This window comes from Semicossyphus pulcher, unplaced genomic scaffold (genome assembly GCF_022749685.1).
Source record: "Semicossyphus pulcher isolate SPU_LCO1_2020_fin unplaced genomic scaffold, fSemPul1.0.p SCAF_5, whole genome shotgun sequence".
NCBI classification, from domain to species: domain Eukaryota; kingdom Metazoa; phylum Chordata; class Actinopteri; order Labriformes; family Labridae; genus Semicossyphus; species Semicossyphus pulcher.
Genome location: NW_027211726.1, coordinates 11232554 through 11255259, shown reverse-complemented (window position 1 = coordinate 11255259; position 22706 = coordinate 11232554). Strand labels below are relative to the sequence as shown.

Below are 22706 nucleotides of genomic sequence, written 5' to 3'. Positions count from 1 at the left end.
GATGAGTACTGGTTACTATAGAAAAATATCCAATAAAAAACAAAAACAAACAGAAAACCAAAGGATACAAAAAGTGTTGTCTGTTTTATAAAATCAGAGAGGCAACTGGATTGAGGCAGGGTTTGTTCCGATGTGCTACCACTAGATGGCAGTCAAATTGAATCACCCAGCTTAAACCATGCACACTCCATTGCCTGGTTTAACCCCATTACTAATCAGTCAATAACTCATTCAGTCAGCAAGTGATAAAAAAAAAATCTTATGCCGGTTTGTTTTTATAATTCCATAGATTTCCCCTTATTTAAGGTCATAATCATGGGTAAATATTCAAAAAATAACTGGAAGTTCATTTGGTACTGATACAGAAGCTGAAATAATGTAGTTTTATCTTTTATAGACCTTAACTTCATGAAGGTTATTGGCCTGATCTATTCATTTTTTTTATTTTAGAGAGGTGTTGTCTCAAAGTTATGTTTACTTAGGACACATAATGTTGCACTGAGGAAGAGTTATTTTATCCAAACATTCAATAAAAATGAGAATTGAATTATTTGTGACCAGACCATTTATTTACATGTAAATATATATTTAAAATTATAGCCCAGACTGGCTTTTACGATGATGTCGCTGCTGTAGCTCTAACAACCACCAGCAGATGGCGGTAATAAACCATAAACACTGAACATCGACAACACCCTTCAATCCAACAAAGAAGAACACCAGGGTTCATTAAGGGATTGGAGTTACAAGTAGGCTGCACCTTCCAGTCACTGGGGGTTAACTAGGTAGGTAAACGACATATATCACCCTTCTAAACAAATAACTTTGTATGAATCGATTTTGGATAGTCAAGTTTCCCAGCTAACAACTTTTTCCGCGTGAGTTGACTGACGTTTGTAGCAGAAAACCTATAGAAGCTAACGTTAGCTTAGCAAGTGAAATATAACTCCTAAACAGGGCTAGCTTGTCGTTTGCAAATGTTTATTGCCCCACACCTGCTAATACTAAAGAGGCAGATATAACGCTATAACAGTGTAATACTAGTTGTCATTTGTAGTTTATCTGGTTATATGTGAGTCGGAGCTTTATGTGCCGCATTCAAGGAAGTAACGCTTAAATCCCTGTCAAATTTACGTTACATGCAATAATTCATATCTACATGGTTGACCGTTGCACAGATTAACCGTCCGTATTATACCTAGTAAATATGTTGCTGTGGCCAGGCTAACCTCATGTTTTCCTGTGTCTCGTCAGGCTCCAGCTGTGTGTGTGGTTTCAACAAAATTGCAGAAACTCCTTGCAGCTGCAGATCAGCGACATTCGACTTATCATAACATCATTGCCCCGATGGTGGCCGGGAGGGATCAACCAGAATACTACTAGACGGACTGTATCCAGTGCCCCTTTTCTGTGTTTTCCACTTGACACAAATGGTTTTGAGTCATGGATCCAGGTGTTGTGGACGGTCTTGTTACCCTTGTAATCAGGGCACCCAACCAGAAGTACAATGACCAGACCATCAACTGCTGCCAGAACTGGACTGTGGAGAAGCTCAAAGCTCACCTGTCTGATGTTTACCCAAGCAAACCAGTGAGTATTTTAGACTACAGTCCATTTAAAGCAGCTGCCATGAGAACGTAAATGATATATTAATGCCAGCGCTTGGTTCAAAACCTCTATGGTCCAAGCTACTTTCCTCTGTCATGCAGTCAAGCTGATCTCCTTTATTAAATCACAAGAGAGATTTACATTCTGTGAGTCACTTCTTTTTTGGCCTGTACTAAGCAGTTTGGTCACTTAGTGTGACAGGAAGCATGAGGTTAGAGAGAAACTGATTACAGGAACATGTGACAAATGTTTCCAGCCCGGCACAAACCATCCGCTGCCCCGGAGCTTCTTTTCAAGGCCCATTGTTGACTGTGTCTCCACCAAGGTCGAAGGACTTTTAAAGATTAGGCAAATCAGTCTGCTGATGTGTGGAAAATTCCGAGCTGTGATACACAGGTTTATACATGCTATTTTTTTTTTTAAATCAATAAAACATCTGCAGTGAAAACACAGCTTTTGTATACCTAGTCCACTGGGTAAACAGAGAGCCCTTTGAGTGATGAAATCTGACATTTGCAGTTTAATGTCAGATTTTCACTTCATCTCAGGACTACTGTGCAAGAAGTGACCTTGGCTTGTATTTTTACACTTTTACTGAATTTGTTTTACCTATATTTAATAAGCACAGCTAACATTTGCCAGCTGAATTTCTGCTCCTCTGTTTCACTCTTCTTCTGTTAATCACATTACAGTTAAGGAAGCTGGCCCTCTAGAAACACTGTGGCTAAAAGAGCCCTGCAGTCTGTAGGTGCCACCTCACAGTGAAAGGAAAACATTTAGGTACTTGTGTTGTGCTGCTCCTCTCTGCTCAGGACTCTGATGTAATCATTGTCAACACTCCTCCTTGCTCCCTTGTGAAGCTGTGAAGTTCTGTGAGAGCTGCACTTTTGTTGATGTAATGTAGCAGACGATACTTGAAACATATTTAAATTTGAATCAACTTGAATCAAGAACAGAAGGTTTGCATGTTAAATTCCTGAATGGCCGGACAGTGAATGTAATAAGAGGACGCACTCTGACCTCGTTTTACTGCAAGTGTAATCCACTAAGACCTATTTATCCCAATCGAGGTTACAATGATCTCATCCTCATTACTCACTCACGCTAAATCTCTATCTTTTCTGGCTGTGATAAATCTATATTTCCTAGATTGCAAAATCAATATTAACTGAACATTGTAGAAGAAGATCAAACTAAATTAAGTGAAGTGCACTTTTATGTAGCTGATATGCTGATATATAATTCTATCCCGTGACCCCATTATAAGTATCCTTTTGTATTTTTAGAGCTCCAAAGACCAGAGGCTGGTGTATTCTGGGAAGCTGCTTTTGGACCACTTTACCTTAAAGGATGTGCTCAGAAAGGTAAGTTCTCTCTGCTGCAGATTTAGTAGTAATAATACTAATGCTAGCAAGAAGCACAGAAGCTCTAGTTACACTATGTGGTTGTAGGTATGTCATTTGAGCTCGGTTTCAGGTAAACTTCCCTTTTAGGTAAAGTAAACCTCAATGCTTTACTATGATATTTTAGACAACCATGTGCCTCCTGTTTTGTGGTACTTTAGCTAAGATGCTTTCTTGTCTTAACATGAATATGCCTGGGTGAAACATTAGGTCTGTTAAAAAGACTATTATTCACAGTTTGCTTCAGAGTATCTTAACTGGGTTTCAATATGATTTGCAATATTAAAGGGAATGACAATTTTTAATTTAATTTAATTAGTTAATTTGATTTTTTTTAATCATTGTTGTCAATTTCATTGAAAAATATGAATTAGTGATTATGGTGTGATTTCTGCAGGGATCTGTACCAAGCAAAGATATTTGATACTTTAGTCTGTGTATGATGTGTAGGCCAATGTTTTTTTTATCACACATTTCACCCTTAAAAAATATTGTGCCTCCTGCGAGTTGAAAAATGCAGTAGCCCATATTGCGATTTAGATAAAATTTCAATTAATTGTTCAGCCCTACTGGCCTGCACAAAGCCACGACCTCAACCCCATTCAGCATCTTTGAACCGCAGCGATCAGTGGACTGTGAGTCACGCCCAACATCCCTGGCTGACCGCGCTAATGCTTTTGAGAATGGGAGAAAATCCCTGCAGCCAGGTTGCAGAACCTTCCTGGAAAGCCTTTTGCAGTAGAGTGGAGGCTGTTGTAGCAGCATGCTTGTAGCTATGGGTGTGATGTTCAGGCGTCTATATGCTTTTGTGTGCAGTAGCTGAAGTTTTTGGACTGCATGCATGAAAGTTTTATTATTTTTCTGCTTTGACATGTTTTGAAAGAATTAATTCAATTCGGAGCACATAAAACTGGCACCTGTACATACTGTAACATAACAGGCTTCTAAAGGAGCAGCCATTTAGATGTGCTCTGTCTGTTTGATAGACAGAGGCAAGCATGCTGTTAAAGTTGACAGGTGGCATTACAGCTCCAAATAAGGAATCTTTATGGCATTGTGGTCCTAAAGAGAGTATTTATCTTGTTCTTTAATCTTCTGTCGTGTTCTTTTCTTGTTGTTGTTTTTTTTAAATGGGCTTTTATTCCATAATTAGCTTCTCGTGTTTCTCTGCAGGGCCACAGCAGTGTTAAAAGTAATGTGTTTTAAAATGGGATCTTTGTTTTCCCGTAATTGTGCCTTGTTTTATTGAGAGTATCATCACTGCAGGTTCTCTGTTTTTCACTATAACATTTACCAATGATATACAGCTATTATAAATGTAAATTTTTAGTTCCAGTTATTAAAATAATGTCCAAACATTAGATTTAGAAATGGTTTAAGTAATCTGTAACGGTTAAATGACGCCCTGCACACCCATAAAGTTCAGAAGTGTATTTTCTTTGAACTTGCGACACTCTGCCTCTGTTTGATAACGAGCTGTACTGGCTTCCACAGCAGGATGAGTACCATATGCTCCATCTGGTTTGCGCCTCAAGAACCCCTCCCAGCTCCCCAAAGCCCCCCCGCAGCCACAGTAACAAGCCTCAGGAGAGCTCGTCCGGTCCCACGGTGGGTCAGCCGCACTCTCAGCACACCTTTCCATTCATTTCATCATCCGCTACATTCCCTTTCATCATCCGGCACTCTGCCGTAATGTGCGCCTCCCAGAGTGTCGCTTTCCTTTCATTCAAGATGGACCACGAGCTAATACTAATGTTAAGAAGTTATTCTGGTTACAGCCCCTGCAGAGCGCTCATAGTCCTTCCAATGGTCAGCAAAGCCAGTCACCCGCGGGAGAGGGAGGTGATGGACTCAGACAGAGAACTGGACCCTTCCCTGACCCCCATATGTACTCTCAATTTATGCACAGGTAAGCTTGACTACTGAAAGTCTACAGCAAAGATAATCCCAGACCTATATAAATATGTGCCTTCTCATGTTGGACTGAACTCTTGTACATTGCATGGTTCCAAAGTCAAAGTGAACATCCTGTCATGATGTCACAACATACACGGCTCCATTCTCTGTCTGCTGAATGAGGAAATTGAAGAACAACATGTCAGTGGATTCACTGTGAGCGTCCCTCGTGCTCACAATTACATCAAAGCTATTATGGAAGATGGAGCAAAAAGCTTTTTCAATCTAAGTTTAACCTCATTAAAGCCACATCGTTTTGATCGGCTCAGTAGCTTCTTTGAGAATCCTGCAGTTAATCGCGCTGATGGAGAAATCGGTCAGCCTGTCCAATCTGACAGAACAATAACTTCCTGTCGCTGGTCTCTTGTGTTCTCTTCAGTAAGACTGATGACACATTTGCTTCCCGACTTGCAAGGGTTGTTTCTGTCTTGCCAGCGCAGCAGCTGAATGACAGCTTGTTGTCGTGTTGTAGATAAAGTTAAAAAAAACATACGGTGTGCATATGTGTATTAAGCGTTTTGATACTTCCATAGAAAGTATATAGACCCTGACCCTGTGTAGATTATTATTATTATTATTCTGAAAAAAATATTTTCCCATCTTCTTAAATTGAAGTATTTTGTCATTTTTTAAGAAAGCCCTAAGCGTACATGCATCCATATATCTAATTTACTTTTACGATTAATGAATATCCGGTTGTTTTCTCGAGATCTTGACTTACCTCATTAGTGTGAGCAATGGCAGCATGGCACGTCATGGTCTGTAACATCACAGTGACCAGCCTGTTGTTTTGTTTTCTAGATAGCCGAAAAAATATCCCTCCATCACGAGAAAACCAGCTCTGTTGATCTCAACCAGAAAGTACTATATATCACGGGACAATGGAGTAAATTAAATCTATGGATAAATGTCCGCTTAGGGCTTCCGTAATTTTTTAAGCGAAGACGTTTTTGCCTGTTGAAGCCGTCACTATGAACTTTTCAAATAAATGACTTAATTGTAAAAACAGTTGGCAGTTGGATTGATAACAAACATATGTAAAATATATATACATAAAATAAGCTGTTATCTAAATGAGAAATGTGTGTTTTTTCCAGCTGGAATCAGTACCCCCCACAGGCAGCCTCTCCCCCAAACATGCCCGCTTACTACAACCCCATGACACTACTGTGGTGGCAGCAGCTGTACGCCCGGCAGTACTACATGCATTAGTAAGTCCCTTTATGGTCCTGTCCCCCTTCTGTTCAATCTTTACTGAGACGAAACCCTTATCCTCTGTGTGCCTCTCTCTCTCTCTCTCTCTCTGCAGTCAGTTACTTGCCGCCTCCTCTCAACACCCGCTGCCAGAGCAGCCCTCCCCTCAGTCCGACCAGCCCGACCCTGTAGGTCAGAGACCTCAGGCCGATCAACGAGGCAACCCGGAAGTTCACATGAACGCCCAGGGAGGGGAGGTGCTGAACGAGGAGGAGCTGAACCGGGATTGGCTGGACTGGGTGTACACGTTTTCCCGCGCTGCGATCTTACTCAGCGTGGTGTACTTCTACTCCTCCTTCAGCCGCTTCATCATGGTGATGATGGCCATGCTGGTGCTCTACCTGTGAGTGCGCCTGAGTCATGCTGCATAGTGATCTCCCATGACTATAGGCTTTGTTCTGTGTTCCTAATCATTTCAGGTCCCTTGTTGTATTGCACTAATACAATTCAAAAGAATTGATCGGAAGTGATTAGTTTCTTTTCATAATAGCACCAATGAATAGAAAGAACCATGTTATTGGCTGGATGTAAAACGTCTGTCGTTTCTGTTTGCAGGCATCAGGCCGGCTGGTTTCCCTTCAACCTGGAGAATGAACTCTTTCCCCAAGACAGAGGCAATCAAGATGAGCTGGAGGCAGAGCTTCTGAACCACGACTTCCATGAAATGGTAGCTCCCTATCATTTGTATCAGAGTTACAAAGAACATTACCCGTGACTGAAGGGATTATTATCTGTTGCAATGATTGTGGCTGCAGTACAAACACTTCCCAGCCGTACCAGCTCTCAGATAGCTACAGTGTTTATCCAGAATAGTTTCAATACTAAGACAATGAATGAATGAATGAATTTTTTGAAATCATTCGGGGGTCACTTATTCAGTAGTCTAATCTTGTGTTTGTGAAACAACGTCCTCTTTATGATTTGACGTTTTCCCATGCAGGAAGGACTGATGGACGACGGCTCGGACGACGATGGGGAAAGCGGGGAGGAAGGAGCGGAGGATCCAAACAGCGGCCCTAACGCAGGCTTCCTGTCCTCCACTTGGTCCTTCATCATCACCTTCTTCATGTCGCTCATCCCCGAGGGGCCGCCAAACGCTGCTAACTGAACCACGAGCGGCCACAGCTCTCCACAGGAGCACACATTTTTCTTTAAGAGGACGAGGAGCATCCTACCTGCTTAGGGGAGCTGTTTCTGTTGCACTGCAGTGTTCTAGTTTCCCAGTAGTCCACTTTTACTACATATCCAAGACTTTGAGCCAAAACACAGATGAGTGATTGAACCTGGAGAAAGGAAGTGGTCACTTGATAGAGTTTTTTTTTTTATTTGTTTGTCTGCAGAAAGACAAAAAAGTTGAAACAACATGAATTTTAGTTAAAGTGCTGCATACAAGGATCGCTTGTAGTCAAAATAGTGTCCGTAAATGTTTCTGTGATTTATAAAATAGGGACACAATGTCAGCACTACTTTTGTTTAACAATCTGAACCTTTTCTTTTGTTTCTTGTAAGAAGCTGCAATATTGTTTAAATAGTTTTTCTTTGAATTGTAAAGTTTGTTTGTTATGGTGGTTGTTTCCACATTAGGCAATTTAAAAGGGCCAATTTAGTGCAAAAACTTGAGCGAAACATTGTGAAACATGTAGCGCCTGTGATACACGAGTTTATAAAATGTGTCTGAACACATTGTGTGTTGTGGTGAAGTGTCTGAGACTGACGCCGGCTACAGAGGTGTGAGTTTGTACCACTAATTTTCTAACCGGCTGAGGAATACGATTCAATCTTCCACCATTTGTTGTTAATTACACGCGTCACAGAGCGGGCAAGAGATGCTTATAAAGTCGTACTGTTACATAAAGCACTGCCACAACTGACTTCATGAACATGTTTGTCGAAATGGCTTCTGCTGTTACCTTTAACATGTTGTGTACTGATAACTATACTCATGTTTATTAAACCTTCACTCATGGTAATGTAGTCATGTGATTTTAGCTTATACCACTTTTTCAGTACGTCAGAGAAAAATCACTACGTAATCTCAGCTTCTGACTAACCTCTCCTGAACCACAGGAAGTCTGCGTTCCTTATCCTCAACGTAGCTGGCACTTCCTTTTTTAAAATCATTTTGGGTGAGAAGTGTAACCTGGAGGCGTTGGCCTCTGATGGGGCTTTGAAGATATAATCGGGCGAGGACTGGCTGGAAGATTTGGTGGCACATTTTATAAGTTGAGTATATATGATTGCAACAGTCGTGTATAATAAAATGCTGACAATATGCAAGTGAAAGTTCATGATTACTTTTCTTTTTTTAGCCTTGTTACAAAGTTAAGAACGTGTAAACTTCACCTATACAACAGTTTCCCAATGTAGGACATGCATGCAGGAGTAAGTAAAGAAGTAACACTCATTGGAAGCCACAAAGCTGAAACATCAGCATGTTTGTTTGTGCTACCTTTCTGCATTTGGTAGTTGTATTTTAAACACATTTGCCCACAGTCTTGCCACTTGGTCAAATGGGTGAAAAAACCCGTGTTTACCATCAGGTTTATGAACTCTAATAAAGCTAGTCAGACTCATGATTTAAATGAGAATCCAAAGGCAATGTCTGTTGAACAGATGGTGCAGATGAAGCGCCATGTTAGTGTTTTCTCTGCATAACTCTAGTGTGGTGTGTAAGACGGACCTTTGCTGCCACCTTTTGTCTCGAACATGAAAAACACCCCGGGCTTGTAAATGTGACAGCGCCATTCACACCTAAGGTCCGTTTGTTTGGTCCTAACCGAAGACCAAATTGTTGCAACGTTGCATTTTGCCACGAGTTTGGTTTGTGTTAACACGGCAGCTTTTACCAGCGGACCAAAAGTTTTGATGCGCGGGGGAACTGCTCTCTGATTGGTCAGAATTTCCACGTGGGAAAACTCCCTGAAGTAAACAGCAGGAGACACTCCTCAATCACACTCAGCATGATCGCGGACTTTAATGTTTTGATGTCGGAGTTAACTTTTAACCGACACCGTTCCACAGTTCGATCAGTTCCACCCTTCTTAGTTTTTCACTGAACAGTTTGAATACCTCCGTGTGCTCGTGCGTTTCCACAAGCATTTGTGAAATTGTTTTTTCGGCCTATATTTCTACGTCTGTCCTCTACTCATCTCGCTGCGTGTGTCTGCAAATGTCAGCACCCGTAAACATACTACAATGCACCGTTTTATGGTGCTTCCTTTATTAGGGCCTGCTTTAAGTCCGTTTACGTTCTCACCAGAATCAAACCGGGCCGTGGTTCGTATGGAAACGGACCGTGACCCGTCTTTTGTAGCGGACCGTGGTTCGGTTGTTTGGTCCGCACCAGACCCGCACCGAGGGGACAAACGCTCCAGGGCTGGCATGAACCCGCCCTCAGGGTTAGTTACACCTTAAAAAACACTACCCAACATTCAAAACTCAAGTGGGAGCAGAATCCCCTTCACAGCTCACAGTGTGATCAAATGAAGACAGTAGAAAATCACCATGTATTCACTTTTATTGCTTTGCATCGATCGGCCATGACAGAAAAGTCATCGTTCAAGGATGTGCTTCTTCATGTTATGCGTTATTACATCACAACAATAGATTTTTACTAAGTGATGGTAAAGGGTTAAATCTCCACCTTCTGTCAGCTAACATATCTCTGTTGTAAATGATGTCATGTGAAAATAGGGTATCAAAATAAACACTATTGATATGAAGTTATAAGTACTTGATTGGTGGACTTTATTGTGATGTTTCCACAGATCAGATAACCCACATTTTTATATCAAATGGTCCATATATGAAGGGAAATAAAAGCGGTTTTAAAATACGTTTGGCAAAATGTCAATGCCTTCATTTTTGATGTCGACGGTACAATCATTTGACATTCACTGATCATTAAGAAAAAAAAAACAGTACCTCAATATTGATTACAGAGCTTTGAAGTTGTGAGCATATACTAGAGCTGTGACAGTAAAACACACACAGACGGACGCTGTATTAAGAGTTACACTTGCAATGGAAGATAAATGGAGATACATCGTTGGAGTCTGTGGCTCAGGCTACCACTTTCACACAGACGTGGAATAACAACATGAGTACTGATTCACTCTTGTACAGTTACGGCAGTCTGTCTTTGGCATGTGCGTGCCACCATGTGTGTGCCTGTACATCCGCTCTGAACACTTAAATTATGCGCACAGAAAGAGCTTCGACAAGGCACGTAAGCTAAAGTCCGTATTAGTCACTGTAGCTACACACAGACAGCTGATGAAACATCTCACTACGTATTACCTCCCACGTTCATGGGTCCAAACAGTATGGGATACTTATTGCTAAAACACGACTGCAAAGTAAGAACAACTTCATAGAATAATATACTTTTTACATTTACTGTAGAAATATTTTGCATAAAATGATTTGCAGCGCTAAACATACCAATTTATCTCTACAACACACGCACGCACACTAATACCAACAATAATACAGACAGTATAAAAACAGGTGCAACTACCTGGGGTCACGAATATTCTCTTTTCTTTTGCACCTTACTATATTTTATGATTTACAGCATTTATTAAAATAGTTGTGACACCAGCGATGAAAGGAATACAGTGGACATTAATTATCACGGCCTTGTGACAAAAATATCAAGTGACCACAGTCAGAAATCGTTTAAGATTCCTGAGCATTTGAACAACAGCTCGATAGATACGCCGTGAAGTATTTCTTTTATTAATACACTATAATCTGATTTAGGTAAGAAACTATACTGGCAAAGTGCTTCCTGTACAGTACAGACTTCATATGGCCTCTGAAGTAGGTTGTCTATAATGAAAAGAACACATACAAACACACATACTAACAACTCTATAACATCACATACAATATGAACAGTGAGGTTTACAGTGAAAATAACACAACGTATGAGCAGCAATATCAATACTGAGTGCTCCCCCGCAGACAGGAGAGGCGATTCATGTAGTAGTAGTGTGGTGTATTTGGATCTGAATGTACTTCTGTTTTGGTTTGTGTCATTAACAGCGTCAGATTTATTATGAACTATAATCAGCTGGCACTGACAGTACCTGAATGGCTTTAAACTAACGAGTAATGGAGCTGGTGTAGTCGGGTGAAAACTTTCTATCTGATCTAAAACACATGAAAATAAATGGAAACAGTGCATGACACTTTATAGTGTATAAACAGCGAAGAACAATGCGGGGTACGTCTAAAACAATGACAGTAAAATGAAATTAAAATATACAGTAGGTTTCTATTCGCGCAGTCCAAGATCCCCACCAGTGAGGCCCGTTCCTTTGGCATCTGTGGTTTCAATGGGTGACAAATTGCTAAGAGTTCCTAAACAGTGAGCGTCGGTGGGCAGTAACAGCAGAATTCCTTCATTCCTCGGGAGATGTGCCCTTAAAGAAGCAGCCGTCTGCACACTTCAAGACTTGAGTGGAGTAGGACTCAACGGTCCTGGGGGAGCTCACCTGCTGCCCTGCAGAAGGGCACGCTGCAGGCAGGTTGTGCTGCGAGAAGTTAAAAGCCCTCTTTTACCACCGAGATGGCGCCTGTCAGCGGGGTAGAGTGTTGCTTTGGGGAGGAGGTGTCAGGAGGGGATGAGGGCCTCCCTTTGATCACAGGAAGGCCTCGGCAGTGGATCCTCCTCCTGGTGAGTCCGGGCTGACGTCCACTCTAACGCAGGCCACCTTCTCCTGGCTGAAGAAGACGAGAGACAAGGTGAGTGTTTGTGCAAATTCACAGTGGAGGTAAGGGTGGAAGGCAAATGCAAATTGGAGTTGTTGTGGTCAATAAGGACGCACTTTAACAACCTGTGTACCAGCTTTTGTTGACAGGGCTTATTTACTTACTGACAAATGAGCAGCTTAAGGAGCAAAAGGAGACAAGAACAAACCCTTGTCTGTGCTGTGCTGTCATGCTGAGTAACAATGACTGTATTGTTTGAGCTTTAAAAGCCTCATAGCAACATAAATTCAAATTATGTTACATTTTAAAATCCTGCTTAAATATTTAACTGACCCTCCAAGCCGCAATAAGCTTCAAATGATTTCACCAGAGGATGAAACTCTCTTTAAACTGCCTTGAGATAAAGTAGTCCCTTACAGAGAACATCTTTTTTTAATCAAAACTCATTTTACTTGTATTAAAATTCTGCAGTTCAGAGGAAGGGGCTCTGGAGAACTCCGGGAAATGGCATAGCTACCTTCCGCTACGCTTCTCAGGTTGGGCACATGACTCTGCACTCGAGTTCACCGCTTTCCACGCTGCGGTTTTGGTCATTTCATCAGAGATATTTACAACCAAGGGGTCAGATTCAGAACTACATGTCAACATGCAAACGCACACACAAAAACACACGCACACACACACAGGAACACAAAGAGAAAAACAGGCATGTAGACGTGAAATCAGTGCAGGACAGTTTAAACAAGGAGACACAAACATGCATTTAAATCAGAGATTAAAACAAATTAACAGGCCGACAAGACCACATAGAGTGAGCTCCATGTTAACATGGAATTAGAAATGCTGGCCTTTTGCATTAGACGCAAATGTCATGAGGTGATGGTGTTTGCATTATTAGTAAGTTAGACCAGGATAAGACACACGTATTGTCACAGACCTTCAAAATAAAACCCAACAGCACACAAAGCAGCGTGTTTGAAAGCCAGTGTTTCTGGTTTTTAAAGAGCTGACGAGTGACAGTTCTGGCCATGCGCTGACTGTCTGAGTATCAGTGAGGTTAGAACGCAGCCACGTGGGTCAGATGTGTTGCATCAGACACACAGCCCTGCTACCTCTTCTTCCATTGGGAGGCTGTGGGTCACTAGTCCTATTCTGTATGATCTGTTCAAGATGGACATAATAACACACAGCTGACTGCCAGTGCCAGAATCACCATTCCAAGTCTTACATGGCAATATGATACTCTATGCACTGATCAGAGAGGAAGTCTTTTAGGAACTACTTTGTTCTGAACATTTTTAACCCATCTTAAAAATTAATTTTGCTGCCTCATTAGAGTCATACCATAAAATATCAACTTAAAAGAGAATACACTCGATGGCTCATTTATCGATTACAGTAAAAAGAAGCTTTTAATGACAGATCTGAGTGCACAACTCACCTCCCTGAGAGTGTTTTCACTGGGATGTTCAGTAGGTTCGAGCTTTCATAGCCGACCTTCAGTCCCAGGTCTTCCTCCTGCAGCCTGGACTCTGCTTCCTGAAAGGAAACAGTATTGGAAGCGTTGATCACAAAGTAGCTGTGGATGCAGCGAGGCGCAACACAGGTGAAACAGTAGAATCTGTTTACAACTCTAATTTTACTGGTTTAAAAGATGTTATTGCTTTGTGTTCACACATAAATTCAATGTGTAATTCAAAGGACACTTTCCCTTCCCCTTTGCCCCTTAGCATAGTAATACTTGCAAGGCAATTAAACCGATCTAGTACCAAGAATATAAATATCTATGGGGTGTTTATTTTATTTTTTGAGATACTTTATTAAGGGGACATTCAATCTTTTCACTCCATTAGTACAAACATGCTACACACACAAAGGCCTGGAATACACACATGCACAAACAGGAACCAGTGGACATGCATTAATGGAGAGATGTCAGAGTGAGGGGGCTGCACATGGACATGCGCCTGAGCAGTGGGGATTCGGTGGCTTGCTAAGGGCACCTCAGCAGTGCCCAGGAAAGGAACTGGCACCTCTCCAGCTACCAGCTACCGGCTTGAACCTGCCACCCTCCTTCCCAAGCCAAGTCCTGACAGACTGAGCTACTGTCTACCTCTGATACTTTTATATCCACTACTGTTAAGGCACCCAGACCAACCTCATGTATTGCAGCGTTATCACACTGACCTGCAAATTAAGTTTGTGTATGAGATGTTATTGTGATTCCACTTAGAGCTTTACAAATCATGTAAATCTTATTCTAACTACTTTGTTAAGAAAGGGAAGGAGTATTTTTTATTCCCCTGTAATATTGAGGGTCAATAGTGTCTATGACTGCAAGTTTAAAAGGTACCTGACATGCACTGATATAGTGAGTACAAAAATATGCATACAAAACGAATTAGAAAAAAACAAAACAAAAAGCCATCATGTAAATAATGTAATGTAAATCTGAACATAAGTATTGGAAGTATTAGTAGGGTCATTCCAATACAGAAACACTTCATATAAAGCGGCTATTTTAGTCATCCTTTTGGTAAAAACATATAAAAACTGTTTTTCCACACCTGTCCGCTTAAATTACAAACACAAAATCATGAAAAGAGTTTTACCAGCTTTTCACGTGCTTTCTTTTTCTTGTCGTCCTCTTTTTTCTTCTTGCTTTCTGGCATCAAATCATCCAGCCAGCTCAGCTCTCGTTTGGTGAAGAAAAAGTCCAGGAGCTTTCGGATGAAGACCAGCGCCAGAACCTGGAAACGCCCAGACAAGCAATCAAACATCACAGAGAATAGGTACATAAAAAGACATTGATTAAACTGGGAACATATTAAAAATCACAATGAATATTAATGTTGAAATTAGATTTGATCTTAAACAGCTGTACATTCCCTTCTGTAGTGTGTCAGCTTAGAATAGGGAAGGCTGAATAATCCAAGTAACAGTCTTTGAGGTTCCAGAATAATTACCATCATGGGAAACACAACAGCTGCTGCAGAGGCCTTGATGACCCAGAGCAGCACCAGACAGGTGAGCTGCACCAGCGTGAAGATGTGGACCTTCCACAGCGGCACGTAGCGCAGGTAGATCAGGTCCGGCTGGTGCTTGGCGGGCATACCGAACAGCTTGATCCTGTCAAAGAACTGCGGAGAAAATGGGAAGAAAGAGGCTCAGTGAGGCCGGAGAGACAAAGAGTGACAAGGAGAGGGGAGGGGGGGGGGGATACATTTAACAAAAGCCCTGAAGGATTCTGAATTACGATCAAAGGTTTGGAACTACAAGAGGCAAATTTATCTTCTCTAACAGTTCATGACTGCCGTTTCTTTTCAGAATAAAAGGGCATTTTATCTTCAAAGACCAGAAGAGGAGAGTCTTACTTGAATGCCTTTAAGGGAAGAGACACCCATGTAGAGAAAGACTCCATACAGGACTGGCATAGGAATGAACTGTGAGGAGCAGAAATGAAGTGACAGAACAGCAACAGTATGTTAAGTTATTTAACTCACATATCAGGAGAGAAAAGGATGGTATTTGCTGCACAACATTTTTTCTGTTTTACCTTGAGCGCTGATGTCATGAAAACAGAACAACCCATGAGGACAAAGATCATGAATCCGGTGACCCGCTGCTCCCGGATGCCTAGAAACTTGGGCTGCTCTCCTGGAGCGGAGCAGCCCGACTCAACTTTCAGGCTGTTCACGTGGGAGATGGAGAGGACGGTTGCTGCAACGAACCACGGCAGGCCCATGATGGAGCACACGCCCAGCATAATAGCAACTATCAGCAAGTCCAGGTGATAGCCACAGCCTTTCTGTAGGATTTACAGGGGAGACGACGTGAAGCAAATATACTTGTCAAGTAAAAGCAGTTACAGAAAATTGAATCATTGTAATTTTAATATAGTCTATTTTTTAAGAGTTTCACTGTAGTTCTTTAAGGCATCAAAACTCAGATAAAGGCTGAAAGAGATTAAAGCTTGTGAGAGATGAATTAGCCATAGAGTATGAGAGATGATAGACATCAAAGTTTTGTGATCTTAGTCTGTTTAGTCTTACATGCTGCCCAGCTACAGTTTGCATCGTGTGAACACAGGAAAAAATATAAGAGATATCCAGGACACCTCAACCGTGGGAAACTTTAAAGAGGGGCTGTTATGCTGTTTCACATTTTAAAACATATGTATAATTTTTCAACGTTGGATGTCCAGACTAAACGTGGGTGAAGTTTCAAATCTGTAGGTAAAAGTATGTTGGAGTAAACCCCAGGCTTCCCAGCTCAGTCTACAGGCTGGTGTGAACGCCAGGTTTCAGACTGTGATGTCACAAAGTGCAGCAGGCTTCTGAGAGCTGGCCAATCAGAAGAAAGTGGGTTTGTAGGGACAGAGCTGACTGAGTCGTTTCAGGCAGAGGCTGTATGAGGGCCTGCACAGAGCACCAGTGTGAGAAAAATGATGAACTGTAAATTACGCTAAGCTACTCCACAGGGATCACAGAGTTAAAAATGAGGCTTGAAATGAGCATAATACCCCCCCTTTAAGAATCATGTGTAGCTCGCTTTAACAAGGCAGCTCCTGACCTTGAGCTTGTGCTCCTTGCGGTTGATGATGACTGCAGTGATCTGCTGGTCCATGAAGATGAGGATGGTGCAGAGCAGAGCAGGAAGTGCTGCCACCAGCAGCGTCCACCAGGGATTCTCCCCTAACGGGTCCATCAGCCAGCCTCGGTTCTTTGAAGTTGGCTACAGGGAAAAGGAACAGATGATTCTTAAGTGCTATAATTAGATCTTTATAAGGTTATTCTTATTGAAGCAGAGGATGTATTTTATGTCACCGTGTCATCTGAACATTCATGCATAAAGATAGGCAGACATGTTTGGATAGATGCCTACCTCAAAGCGGTCAGGGACGTTAAGCTTAGGAGAGGGGATCCCCATGAGATAGTCCACCAACACCATGATCATGATGGTTATAAACACAGCAAAGTCGCTGATAGTGGATCGCACCTACACACACACACACACACACACAAGCCACACAGTTATCATTACTTATTGATATTCTTCTGTTGTCACTCATCTACACAGCCACAAATAGAACATGTTCCAATACAACCAGTCTTTTTACTTCAGCACAACGTTGATACACACTAAAGAAATAATTACATTTGAGTCAACAGTCGCATCGTAACAATTCAGACAATAGCAGCACCTGCCCACACAGAACACCAAGTGATAACAGACAAGCTGGTACTGTGTGGGAGGATGAAGAGAGATTTTCTCCTCTGTACATGAGACCGCTGCTGCATACTAATCACTAGCACAATGTAAACATTTGCATAGAGGAGCACAAAGCTGCTTTATATGTGGTGTTAACATTTTAATATAAAAGAGTACACAAATCCAGCAAACATGTCACCTTAGTGGGAAAATATCTCTCAGTCTTGAACTGCTTCAGGAAGGAGGACAGGAAGAAGGTGGTGAAGAAGAGGATGATGGACCAGAAGAGAACATCTGGGATGTAGGGTCCATGATGACCGCAGGCCTCACCCACAAACTCCCCTTTCAGTTTATTACACATCTATAAAAAAGAAGAGCTAGGTAAGATTTTTTAGTACTACCATGTTTTAACAGCATTTTTTTTGGCAGCCAGTGTGTCTATCTTTATCTGTGCGAGTGTAAGAGTCTATGTACACAGCAGGGTATTAGCTAACGATGATTGTTTGCTTAACACATCCTATCTTTGTGAGTGTGTATCTGTGGATCCTGCATATGACACGTGATATCTGTGTGTGCTGGCCTCACCGAAACATTGAGGCTGCTCCAAGGGATGGAGTCTGGGGTGTATCCTGTCCGGTTCCACTCCTGTATTAGCTTCTCTGAAGCGTTGACTGGTTCAGAGCAATGACACCTGTGCACAAGAAAATGAGCTGTAGGCAAAGTATGTATGCTTATCTTTTAAAGAAAAGTTTTTTTTAGAAAAGTGCAGTAAATCTTCTAGAATTAATTGTTCAAAATGTGTTATTTTGCAAAGAGGTAATTTAAATTTCAGCTCTAGGGAAGTTATCCGGTATGACTCAGGGTAGTATTACACCTTTCAGCAACAAGAACAGTGTGTTCTTAGAAGAATACTATATTCAGTGCATAATAAGTGCACAGACACTACCTTATGTAACCCTTTGGCATTAAACACGACATCCTGAGAGTGTTTTGAAAAAGGTTAGTTATAATTTGTTAAATGCACCAAAGGCAGAGATAAAAGAGCGTCTGTCAGAACAGCTGGTGGAGAGGGGTATAGCTGGAAAAACAAGGTCCAGGCTGGTTGGCGCACATGAGTGTGTGTAAAGGGCAGGAGAGAGGAGGCAGGCTGTGCCAGTGGGCCATTCTTCTGGGTGTGTGTCAGACTTCGATTGCACTAGTGCTTACTCCTTTTGTGGAAGGAGGGTTTTCTTCTTCAAGGCCTTTGTGTTTCTGTTTCTAATTTAAGTTTATAGTGATGTGAACTTGTTTTTGAGAGATCAGCTTCTCTTTCGTTTGTTTTTGATAGAAGCTTTGTGTTCTCATTTTGCTTTAGTTTGTAAATAAATTCCTTTATATTTGCTTATATTGTGTGTTGTAACAGGCACAAAATTTAAATGAGAAAGCACAGAAGATAATTGATGACTGATCTGTCAAGTTGATAAAACACTGAAGTCACAAGACAACATGTTAATTTCTTAATTTTTCTTAAAGGGCCAGTTCGGCAATTTTCAACCTCAGTGCTATCGCGCTATTACGGGGAGCTAATGTCATTATGGTAGAAAAAGATGCAATTTGGCTCTGTGCCTTTGGAGGACGCTATCCGCTTCTCCAATGGGCCCTGGAAAACCTCCACCAGACTACGTAAAACAGGTCATCTAGTGGAGGCCAGGGAGCTCGCTAAACTACACTTCCTCAATCTAGGACGCCCACCTCTGATGTCATGTCTCGTTCAAAATCGTCAGGTTTGAAATGCAGACCTGAAGACTTTTTAGACGATTCACTGGTATATTCTCGTCGTATTTCGGAGCCATTGCCTGCAGCGAAAACAGTAGTATTTCACTCCAGCGTCTCTCACTGGTGTCAGGACAGGGGAGGGGGTGGCGACGCAGGTGCAGACCCAGGGGTGTCTCAAAGTTATCCCAGAGAGATAACCACAAAATCGCAGTAGCGATAGATTGGAAAGGGGAGGAAAAAGACAACGAAACTGTATAGAGCCGCTACAGGCTTCCTTAATGAAATAAAGCACTAAAATGATTAACTAAATCACCGCTGCCAAGCAGCCAAAATTGTCCAGGAGACCCAGAAAACTCGAAGCTAAAGGCAAAGGCTGCCCGGGAGGCCTTTGATAACCCAAAAGGCTGGAGTCACACAAACTCTCCAGCACCCCAAATTATTCCCTGGGAATCAGGCAATTGACCACAAATACACACAAAGTTCTGAGTTGGTGTTTGCAGATACACCGACAACTAGAGAAGCCACATGGAGAACCTCTCACTACCTCTGAAGGTGAGATAATGAGTCAGCACAGGGCACTGGAGACTCAGGGTATATGAAGACTCCCCACACCTGGGCTTAATCAAAGCCAATCAGTGCCACACACACCTGATTGCAGTGAGCTGATTCTTTCACCACTCTCACAGGGCCGAAAGGTTGAGTGCCCTCACAACTGGGCCGTTCCTTTCAGAGGGAGGGGCGCAATGCATGCTGGGTGTTTTGGGAATGTAGAATGGGCGAAACCACGAGCTGTTTGTACAACTTTCTCCACAGCTATGGCGCCAGTTTCAAATATTATTGCTTCTATCGATTACAGAGACTCGGACAGGACAAGCTACATATTACAACATCAGAGCAGGACTTCACCTAGGTTGAAGTGGTTGTTACTAGTGACTAGACTTGATTGGAAACAAACATGTCGAAACACTCTCCATGGGCAGCAACAACAACAACAAAGCTCCTACTTCCTCATAAGACATTAACTAAAAACAAAGAATAATCTGAAACTTAAATGATAAAATCTAAGTACTCACGAATACAGCGTAAGGTTGTCCAAGTCGTTGTGCTTGTTGACAGGGAAGTGTTCTCCCAGGTGAAAGAGCTTCTCCAGAGCCTCGTAGATGAAGATGATGCAGATGAGCGCTGCGAAGGCCTCCTCTGTGAATCGGGTGATGTAGCAGACCAGAGAGCTGGCATCTGTGGCCACCAGGACCAGACACAGGAAGGCTGTCCACAGACCAATGCTGGTCCGCAGCGACAGGTAGGACAGGCCGTAGTCACTGGGAAAGAAAGACAAAGGAGTAAACGTGTTAGGCGTGCACATTAGGGCCCATTATTGTATTGGAAACCATTCAAAAACTTGCAAGGACATACTTGCAGAACTTGAAGAGGATCTTCTCAAACACTAAAACAGGGCCCGTGCTGCCAAGAATTGTGAGGGGCTGGCCTGCGAAGAGGGAGTATGCCACCCCTGTCAAAGAGGCCCCAAATAAAGACTCTATGGCACTCTGTAGACAGAGACAAGAGGGAGGAGTGAGGGAATGAGAAAGGGTGGATGGAGGAGGTGAAACCAAATAAAGGAGGAGAGAGAGGGTAAGGCTGAAGGAGAAAAAAAAGAGAGAGAGGCGAAGAGGAGATCCCGGGAGCTTTGATTAAACCGTCATCCTTGGCTGTGTCTGAGAGGCTAGATAAACTGTTTGATTGTTTCCACCCTGCTGACTTGTCTAAAGTCATATCCCTGTTTGGCCTTCTCCTGCTGAGTTTACTCAGACGCATCACACACACCAGAAAACAGGCTGCCCTTATGCCAACAGTCCCTGTCCTAGTAAAGACATCTGGGTAGAAAGGAGAAGAGAGGCGAAGAGAGAGAAGAGAAGAATATCTTGCAGTGTGATAAAAGATTAGTGCATTGGAGGCTAAAAGACCGCCACACAGATGAATACTTAAATGTAAAGTAAGAGATTGAAGTGTTTTTCCTGACACTAAATGACCTGCAAACCAACAGGAGTTTGAGGTCTGTTTCCCGCTGGGTTCTTGAAAAGCACAAGTGCTGACTTTTAAGTGCCAAGCTTGTGGACTCACTATGTTGTTTTTTGTTGCCTCCCCGAGCAGACCTCCAAATGTGATGACAGGAGACATGCAGGCGCAGTAGAGGAACAGGATGGAGGCTAGACACTGCAGGCTGAGGGAGTCCCTGATGTCGCTCCAGTAGAAGGGCAGCTTCCGCTTGACGTCCAGGATCAGACCTCCAAATATCCTGGAGGTGCAGAGAGGAGGATTTTTAATATTGAGTCAGTCGCTTGAGTCCAGAATTGTACAGGGAACTAATCAGTGTTTGTGCACAGACAGTACAGAGTTCCTCCCTGCCAAACCAGTGTTATTTTCTTTGTCTTTACTTTGCCTGTCCAGAGATTTCATTTCTCACATTGTATTTCTTCCTCACTTTTCTCTGACACCTGTCCGATTGCTCGGCTGCGGGGTCGTCTTTCACCCCCCCCCCCCCCCCCCCCCCCCCACCCCACCTCAGTATTAACCTCTCCTGCCAGCCTCCACAAGCCCTGCTGTCTTTTCTATACAGCCTGGGAGCTTTCTTTACATTAGCTTCTTGCACTTCCTCGCTCTCCTCTGTCCCCTCGTCGCTCCCTCATTGCATGCGCCTTTTATAGTAGCCGTTTGAAAGGGGAGTGAATCTGTAAATAATACAGTGCCTCCCAACTGATGTGTATTTGTGCAAAGTGTGTGTGTGTGCGTGTTTCTGGCTGACGTTGAAAAGAAACACATTTTCCCTCGCTGTGTGGCCCGGGCCCTAGAGACACAGCATGAGTTATCCATAAATGTCAGCGTCTGAGGTTCACAGGGTGCACCGCAGAGGGATCTGCTAACTACATTGTCACAGTTGTTTAATATTCTTAGACAAGTTTAATGTCAAAACCCAAAAGCTTTACTCAACACTTTCTCACAAGCATGATTGCTGTCTAATGCTCCAGGTTAAAGCATTAAAGGAGCAACTCGCCCCTGGAAAAAGCCACTGTCAGTCAAAGCTGGTGTTCTCTGTAAGCGATAGAAGCAATAATATTTGAAATTGGCGCCATAGCTGTGGAGAAAGTCATACAAACAGGTCGTGGTTTCGCCCATTCTAAATTCCTACAACAACCAGCGTGCATTGCGTCCCTGCCTCTGAAAGGAGCGGCCCAGCGAGAGACGCTGAAGTGAAATACTACCGTTTCGCTGCAGGCTCAGAGCGGTACAGAATCCGAAATATGAAGAGAATATACCGGTGGATCGTCTAAAAAATATTCAGGTTTGCAGTCTACATTTCAAACCTGACGATTTTAAACATGACATCGTGGGCGGGCGTCCTAGATTGATGAGGTGTAGTTTAGCAAGCTCCCTGGTGTACATAAAACGCGTCATCTGGCGGAGGTTTTCCAGGGCCCATTGGAGAAGCGGATATCGTCCTCCAAAGGCACAGACCGAAATTACATTTTTGTCTACCATAATGGCATTAGCTCCCCATAATAGCATGATAGGACTGAGGTTGAAAATCAGCAAACTGGCCCTTTAACTGTGAAAACATTTTTTATGATGTGACTCATCTAATCCTCATTTTAGAGGCTTAGCAGCAAAATGTTTTTTTCCCTGCAGCTCTTTGCTTAAGCAGTTCTAGCAGAAACATTTTTTAAATACTTCTTTGTCAACATATTTTCTATCGCATAAATAATAAATAAATGGAGATAATTGGAGTCAGTAAGGTCAATGGTA

At 42.5% G+C, this 22706-nt stretch overlaps 2 protein-coding genes across 6 annotated transcripts in view; one reads left to right on the top strand and one right to left on the bottom strand.

Moving 5' to 3' along the window:
* The first annotated feature begins 714 nt into the window (after positions 1-714).
* LOC138608837 (homocysteine-responsive endoplasmic reticulum-resident ubiquitin-like domain member 2 protein) lies at positions 715-7687 on the top strand. Of its 2 annotated transcripts, none has more exons than XM_069681414.1 (9): positions 715-785; positions 1255-1590; positions 2895-2972; positions 4509-4619; positions 4790-4920; positions 6065-6178; positions 6277-6564; positions 6777-6888; positions 7162-7687. In XM_069681414.1, the coding sequence occupies exons 2-9, from the start codon at positions 1444-1446 to the stop codon at positions 7327-7329; spliced, it is 1149 nt and encodes a 382-aa protein (XP_069537515.1). In that variant the 5' UTR covers positions 715-785; positions 1255-1443; the 3' UTR covers positions 7330-7687. The 2 variants fall into 2 exon arrangements, with proteins under 2 accessions (XP_069537515.1, XP_069537514.1); XM_069681413.1 differs by having other exon boundaries at positions 4506-4619.
* A 2033-nt stretch (positions 7688-9720) lies between these two features.
* LOC138608357 (sodium bicarbonate cotransporter 3-like) overlaps positions 9721-22706 on the bottom strand; it is a 43751-nt gene continuing 30765 nt past the window's right edge. For 2 of the 4 annotated variants that reach the window (XM_069680927.1, XM_069680924.1), the window contains 14 exons: positions 21027-21201; positions 20319-20452; positions 19979-20224; positions 17736-17841; positions 17350-17511; positions 16824-16937; positions 16512-16673; positions 15496-15747; positions 15314-15382; positions 14906-15079; positions 14552-14689; positions 13381-13478; positions 12457-12573; positions 9721-11951 (listed from right to left, as the gene is read on the bottom strand). In XM_069680927.1, the coding sequence (XP_069537028.1) occupies positions 11870-11951; positions 12457-12573; positions 13381-13478; positions 14552-14689; positions 14906-15079; positions 15314-15382; positions 15496-15747; positions 16512-16673; positions 16824-16937; positions 17350-17511; positions 17736-17841; positions 19979-20224; positions 20319-20452; positions 21027-21201 (2029 nt within the window). In that variant the 3' untranslated portion in view covers positions 9721-11869. Of the gene's footprint in view, positions 11952-12456; positions 12574-12826; positions 13101-13380; positions 13479-14551; positions 14690-14905; positions 15080-15313; positions 15383-15495; positions 15748-16511; positions 16674-16823; positions 16938-17349; positions 17512-17735; positions 17842-19978; positions 20225-20318; positions 20453-21026; positions 21202-22706 lie in introns of those variants that run through there. The other 2 variants (XM_069680925.1, XM_069680926.1) reach the window with 2 other exon arrangements.